The 7711-nt window shown below is 35.7% G+C and overlaps 1 protein-coding gene across 1 annotated transcript; it reads right to left on the bottom strand.

Annotated features, from left to right (window-relative positions):
* Positions 1 to 1078: 1078 nt before the first annotated feature.
* Positions 1079 to 1746, bottom strand: LOC106693953 (uncharacterized). Its single transcript, XM_014443638.1, has 2 exons — positions 1384 to 1746; positions 1079 to 1336 (listed from the first exon to the last, which is right to left on the bottom strand). The coding sequence occupies exons 1-2, from the start codon at positions 1744 to 1746 to the stop codon at positions 1079 to 1081; spliced, it is 621 nt and encodes a 206-aa protein (XP_014299124.1).
* Positions 1747 to 7711: the final 5965 nt, after the last annotated feature.

The raw sequence follows: 7711 nt of genomic DNA, 5'->3' as shown, positions 1-7711 counted from the left end.
CGGTACATTAATTGCCAATCCGTATTCACGAAGACGCTCGAATAATATTTTCATGTGTTCCATGTGTTGCTTTTCGTCGTTAGATGCGATTTAAATATCGTCAATGTACGGAAAGACGAAGTCAAGGTCACGAGTGACCTCATCGATGAGTTGTTGAAATATTTGAGCCGTGTTTTTAAGCCCAATCCTCATAAACCGGAACTTGAATAGTCCAAACAGCGTAATGATCACCGTTTTCGGCACGTCATCCGGTGAAACGGGTATTTGCAAAAATGCTTTTGCCAATTCGATGACTGAAAATATGTTTTTACTATGTAAAAATGCAGCAAAGTCGTCAAGATAACCCAACAAGTATTTGTCGTTAAGCGTTCGATCGTCAAGCGGACGGTAATTACCTCAGGCCTCCGTCTTCCAGACTTCTTCTGTGCTAGATGAAGTGGTGAAGCCTAGGTGCTGTTGGATGGCCTGCAAATACCTTTCTCGATCATTTTACGGAACTTAGCTTGAGCAATTTTAAGCTTATCTGGGGCCAAGCGTCTTACCTTGCACGAATCTAGCGGTCCTGGTGATGTTTGATTATGAAGCACCATTGAATGTTTTTTCGTTTAAAGCTGACAAGTGTCTGATCGTGCAATATCGGTGAATTCTCTCAACAATTTCATATACGCAGAATTGCCATCGACCGCTCTAATATTAGTTTCCACCGATGTCGGTCGAGAATTTCCGGGTTTCAGTAAACCAGTTATGCCATCACGAAGGCATTTTCGTTTTAGGACGACTAATAAGTTATGACTTGTTATCATTATGATGACTAATAAGTTATGACTTATTATCATTATGATTGCATAAGAAGTCTGCACGGCGAAGTTGTAGGTTCAATTTGAATGACTTTAAGTCATAGGTTTGAATTATCGAGCTGTTTGCGGCATACAATTGTTAAGCTATAACGCTTGCTACAACAGGTGGCAAGAAATCGATTGAGAATCATCAGCTACCTCTACTGATTTTCGCTTAAGTTTCCCTGCCATTTACAGCCGGGAGCTTATAATCGGGCATTTTCACCATGTTTGTAATGGTACTAGCAGACGTCAAACTTCTTCGATACACGTGACCGTGATCGAGTGCAAGATCTCGATCGACCACGGTTCATCGGCAATTTTTTTACTTGGTACGCCAATTGCGCAATTTCTCGGTGTAGTGCAGCAATCTCGCCGTGCTCGGGGGTTGATGATGAAGAAGTTGCTGTAGCAGCGGCAGCTTGTGGTTTGAGCGATATACGCTCGACCATATGGTCACCTGACTCGTGCGAGCTTGTTAAATGTTGCGGCGCTGAAAGCTACCGAATACACACTTTAATTTTTTTTGGCATGCGTGTAAGCCAACGTGCTTCAATGATAGAGCCTTATCAATGCCGGGAACTAGCGAACGCGGATGGCGCAAATGTTGCAACGGAGTCCGATCAACGAGTCTCTCTCTGTCAAGAAGCTGCGTAATGCGCGCATCCTCAGATTTCGCGAAGCATTTGATCAGCGTGGCCTTTAAATCGCTGTACGGTGTGTTTGCTAGAGGATTGACGACGGTGTCTTGCACTTCAGCGGCGATGCAGGTTCCAAGCAGCGGAATCAACAGGTCGAATTTGGCGCGCTCAGTTGTTACCTGGAATGTTAAGAACTGAGCCTCAACCTGCGCAAACCACAGTTTTGGATTCTCTGTGCTGAACTGGGGTACTTTGAAATTCACGGCCATATTTAATTTTATTGACGTAAACGGCGATGATCTCGATAATTTAAATTTTTATGTCTTCGTCTGATTACTCGGATTTTATTTTTCTTGTCGCCATCGGTTTTAGAGTCTGACATCACACGTCAACAATATCTGGAATTTAGTACTGAATTATTTTTATTTTAATGACAAGCTTCCCAAAAAATTCTGTCCTGATCGATTTTAAGAACTTTTCATTAGAATGGAAATAACTAGAAAACAATGCAGAGTTTAAGAAAAAATTTTGAATGATAATTTGTAGGAAATAAAGTTGTCTACAAAAAATATCTATGAAATTTTATGATAAGTCCGATAGTTTCGTTGGAAAAATAAGAAGATCTCAAAATGTACTATAATTTGACTTCGAGCTCCAATAACTTTTGAACAGATGGATTTATCAAAAAATGATAAATGACTTTTTTTGTAGAGCATTGAATTTCCTATAATAATATATGCTGAGCTTATTCGTACGAATAGCCATTGCCAAGGTAAAAAAAAAATTTTTTTTCCATGTTATTTCAATCGGAAATCAAAAATCACGAAGCGCCACCTCTTATTATTAATATTGAGAGCTCAAACGTTATTAGAATTTTTGTTTCGTCATCTTCAACAATATTTCCACGGTAACTAAAGAAAAAAAAATTAGTTCTTTTCTTCGGCCCACCCTATTGTATATATATTATAACGACAAACATCTGAGGTATATTAATACGCTAAACTTTGCGCTACAACTTCGTTTTCTGCCTTTAGCTTCCAGTCTCAATACTAACAGGGCGCCAGGTAATTTTTATCGCTGGAATTACCAAACCAGTAAATCTTAAGAATTAGATAAATTTGTGATCTGTGGAACTATCTCCAAACCACGGATAAATAAAAAACTGGATAATTTTTAATCTGTGGAATTATCACCAAAACCACGCCTAAATAAAAAAAACTAAAACTAAAACAAAAATGCTCAGAATTCATAAGCAAAAACAAAACCAGAGACTGGAAAATTAAAAGCAGAGTTACGGTATGACATGGTATCGCTCAGTGTGTAGGTTTATGGAGAGTGGGAGTGGTCCGGGTTACATCATTCCAAATTCATATAGATTATGAGTGAATTTGCAATTTTTATTAAACAACAAATAATCTCAAATCTCTATTTAACAATTAGCAAAATACTGTTGCATCGTACAAATAATTCTTCTCTATAACAAAATACTAAATCTACTGATAATAAAATTAATCTTAACAAAAAGTAAATTGACATCTAAATGATGAGTATCGATACATTAGAAATAAATTGATTAATTACTAGAGCTAAATAACAATCAACTAATATTCAGTAAACCAGAACGATAAATTATAAAACCGATATTCTAGAACATTCTCTTTCACAAAACTAGTAAAACTAACGTACATGGATTTAATATTGACGTCAATTAGTCAACAATTCATTCAATAACGGAACATATTTCTTATAATTATTTTATAAAATAATATTAACAATAAATCGTGAACATTACTCTAAACTGTAACAATATTCTCATAATTCTCTCAGCTCTTAAATCTTCTCTTTGATTAAAACAGTAGTATGATATCTCAAGACTCTGGCTCGAACTCAATTCATTATTAATAATTATAATAATTATTTCATACCTGATTACTGATGAATGAAATATCAAGTAACGTCTTACACTATTTTAAATAATACTTCTGTAACAATTATCTGAATCTGTAGCTTTCCGCTATGCCATGATACTGTAACGCCATTACTGGACACGTCTGCTCGCATCGAGCGACCAAAGCTCAATGCTCACGTCCATACTCTTCAAAGGTATCCCTTCGACTCCTCTTTTCTCAATAATCAAAATCCAAAATCTCAAACTAAATCTTATCATTATCTATAACTGACCTCTATATTCTGAATCCATAAATCAATTCCCAAACTCTACTATATCGATAACTGGAGGCTTATACCTCACCAAACGTACTCACGAAACCTTACTCTGGGTATGAATATCCTTGGTAGTTGTTCTCTTGGAACAGACTTCAGCTGGGATCGTAAAACTTAAAACTAAGTGACCTATGACTTCCTTAACGGTACAAGTGGTCATGGCTTGTCCTCTGAGGCCTGTCAGACAAAATAATAAAAAATGACCAAATGGCTTCCACAACAGCAACGGTCACAAAATTTCTGTTGAGGCCTGCCAAACCAAAACTCAAAAACTGATCCCGATCTGCATCCATCAGATTCCTTATATACTGGAGCACTAGCATGTCAGCTAGACCTCTGCAATCTACCAAGAAGTTTCATAGGGATAGAACTAAGTTCTATCATCAAATGATACCGGGTGACTAATTCAAGTCCCGCTCCACGGTAACACTGACTTCTTCACATACTCAAAATTCTAAAACTGTAAACTAAAACTCAAACTTTATTATTATCTCAAACTTTGAATCTCAAGCCATATTTTATATTTAATTCATAATTCTAATTCTAAATTTTTACTATAATTTTTCTTAACAAAACCAATAACTGTAGCTCAACGTTACTCCATATTAAATTCTTAAACTATAACTTGATCAAAAATCTGTATCGAAATCGTTAATACCTGTACGCTAAATTCTAAGTCTTGAGTTACCATGCTCGTAAAAACATTAAAATCAGTTGGTGTTTGTGACGTTCACTTTGATTTGAACCCCATACGAGAAATAACGTCACATTATATTAGAGCGTTTCAAAAAATAAATTTTCTTTTCTGCTCGGAAACAGGTTCAAAAGTTTCATTTAGATATAAAAAGACGCCTGCGAAAATTAGAGTTCTTAATATTAACATTAAGAGGCTCCGCATTGCACTTTTCTATTTCCTATAAGAATAACATGAAAACAATTTTTTTTGCGTATTCTGATTTTCATAACTAGCTAACGACGTGCCGTAGAAAAAATCTGCATATATTATTTTGTAGAGAATTGAATGCTCTACAAAAAAAGTCTCTTATCATTTTTTGATAAATCCATCTGTTCCAAAGTTATTGGAGCTTGAAGTCAAATTTATAGTAAATTTTAAGATCTTCTTATTTTTCCGGTGAAACTATCGGAGTAATCACAGAATGTCACAGACTCTGTTTTGTTGACAATTTTATTCCTCACAAATTACCTTCTATAAAGTTTTTAAAAATTCCGCATTGTTTTCTAGTTATTACTATTTTAAAACCTAGCTCTTAAAAAAAGGAGTGCTCTGATCGATTTTAGAAGATTGGCATTAAAATGGGAATAACTAGAAACCAATGCGGAATTTCAAAAAACTTTATAAAAGGTTATTTGTAAGGAATAAAATTGTCTACAAAAGAGATACTGTGACATTTTGTAATAAGTCTGATAGTTTCGCCGAAAAAGTAAAAAGATCTCAAAATTTACTATAAATTAGACTTTAAGCTCCGATAACTTTTAAACAGATGGATTTATCAAAAAATAATAAGAGACTTTTTTTGTAGAGCATTCAATTCTCTACACAATTTTATCTGCAGATTTTTCTTACGGCGCATCGTTAGCTAGTTATAAAAATCAGAAGACGCAAAAAAAATTGTTTCCATGTTATTCTTATGGGAAATAGAAAAGTGCAGTGCGGAACCTCTTAATGTTAATATTAAGAGCTCTAATTTTCACAAGCGTGTATATATATATTGAGACAAACCGCTTTTCATTTCGCGATTTTTACCAGCAGCCACCAGAATTCGCGGGTTGAACCCTGGCTTAGGCTGGCCTCTAACAAATTTTATTTTATTTGGGACAGAGCAATGGGCTAGAGTTCTTGCAAAGCAAGGACCCGCACTTATTCAAACTCGGCAACGTATATAAAATTCTGTTAACTTACCTCACGGCTTATTATTTATAAATTATTCCTTATAATTAATTTATTTATCGTATATAACTTAGTCAATCAGTATTATGTCTTATTAAATAATTTTACCAGTGATTTAGGATATGACTAAAAGGTAGTAGATAGAATATGAAGTTATACAGAAAATATGCAAGTTTATTGCCAGTCATAATAATTCTCAATTACTTACAATAAATGTCGCTGAACAATACAATTTAGGTGGTCCGAACAATGGATGGCCACGTAGAAAGCGTTGGTTGTTAATATCAAAGAATACACTGATTTTATATTTTATAATTAATACGCTGATACTACAAATGTATCAGCGGTAACGTACTAATGAACTTAAATTAAATATGCCTTAGTCTCAAATAATAATAAGAATATATGATATATAATGAAATCGCAAGCTAAGTTGCCAGTTAGATGTAAAGTATAATAAGTAAATTAAATAATAAATGAATATAATGCAAGTAAATTGCCGGCTAATATTTAATTAAATTAGAATATTCGAATACGTCTAGACGCTAATAGATCCAAGATCGAAGTCTGAATTGTCTAACCGATAATTGAGGGTCTGGGACTTGCCGCTGAACTCTGTCCCCACTTCACCCTTACGGTCATGCGTCGATGTGAAAATTAGTCATGTGACCACGGCACTATGACTTGGGTAGTTTCAGACGACGAGAAGACGGGACAAATGGGAACCGCAAGGCTGAGGACGACGAAGACAATTCACATTGTCTCAATCCCCCCCACTAAGCCAAGGTTACCCTTTTGACCTCTTGTCTAGGTTGTCTGAAAATATTGCGAGTAGATCGCCAGAGATGCAAGTAAATTGCCAGATATGCAAGTAGATTGCCAGATGTGCAAGTAGATTGCCAGTGATTCTTATACAATAGTTAAAAAAAAAAATATGTACATTAAATTATTTACATTAAATTATTTACAGCAGTGCGAATAAATCGCTTGAAATTGCAAGTTTCAAAAATTTTGCGAGTTAATCGCTAGTAATGCAAGTAGATTGCCAGTATGAATTTTAAACTTGAAGTGCGAGTCGATCGCCGGTTGTGCAAGTATATTGCCAGTGAATCTGAGTGTTTAAAATGCGAGTCGATCGCCAGCTATGCAAGTATATTGCCAGTAAAAAAATAATTTTGAAAGCGATCGCAAGCCGCTAGGAGTATTGTGACTTAAATTCCAAGTCCAGCCACTCTAATCTCAATCCCACTTCGATCCTGGGACCTCGATCTGGATCCGGAAATTTTTACAACTTACGAACTAAAAAAATAAAATATACAATAAAAATAAAAATATAATTTTAAATATTTGTTTCCTACAGCCTCTGGGCTGTAAAGAAAGAATAGTAAAAAAAAATTTTTTTTTTTCTTTTTTTTTTTTTTTTTTCTGCTACCAACTGCTACTGGACTCGAAGCTGTAATTGAAAATTATTACAATTGGCAACAATAATAAAATGAATTAATGAGATGAGTATGAGAATATGTATGTGTGTTTATTTAGGTTTACAGTCTAAATCGGTAACGTAAGATATTTTATTCTAGTTTCTTGGTAGCGCGCAGGTGACTACGATGGAAGCGCTCAATGTCCTCCGGAGTGTACTTCGTTGAGATCCAATCTTTGTACCCCGGGTATCTGCGATTACAAAAGTTGCAGTGTGGGTCAAATAATTGGCTTGGGATGCCACAGCCTTGACAACGTCCCCGAATATAGTCTTTGTAGTTCTTGTCGTGTGGACGGAAGCACGTTGCCGTCGTCACTTGGTCCTGATAGCAAACATGGCACATGTCGGGTCGCCATGGTAATTGACATTCGGCAATTTTGTGGTCTCGTTGCCGACAATTCTGACACGCATTGGAGATGAACAACGACTGGGCTTGAGTCGTTACCGTCTGTGTCCATGATTCCCTCAATTCGGTATGGCATATTCGAGGCTTGACAGTGACACAAATTTTCTCAATTGCTTTACAGAAACTTGTGTAATCCAGAAAGTGAATACCATTATGGATCACAACTTGTGGTGTTGGATCTGTTGTGGCTGCGATGGAGTTTGATGCTGGAGTAGG

The sequence above is a fragment of the Microplitis demolitor genome, chromosome 2, assembly GCF_026212275.2.
Source record: "Microplitis demolitor isolate Queensland-Clemson2020A chromosome 2, iyMicDemo2.1a, whole genome shotgun sequence".
In the NCBI taxonomy this organism is placed as follows: Eukaryota; Metazoa; Arthropoda; class Insecta; order Hymenoptera; family Braconidae; genus Microplitis; species Microplitis demolitor.
Note: the sequence above shows the minus strand (reverse complement) of the source record. Positions and strands in the feature narration are given on the sequence as shown.

Coding starts and splice junctions, on each gene's coding strand:
- LOC106693953 (XM_014443638.1), bottom strand. CDS start 1,746: ATGGCCGTGAATTTCAAAGTACCCCAGTTCAGCACAGAGAATCCAAAA. Junction 1,337..1,383: donor AGGCTCTATCATTGAAGCAC/GTTGGCTTACAC, acceptor TGTATTCGGTAG/CTTTCAGCGCCGCAACATTT.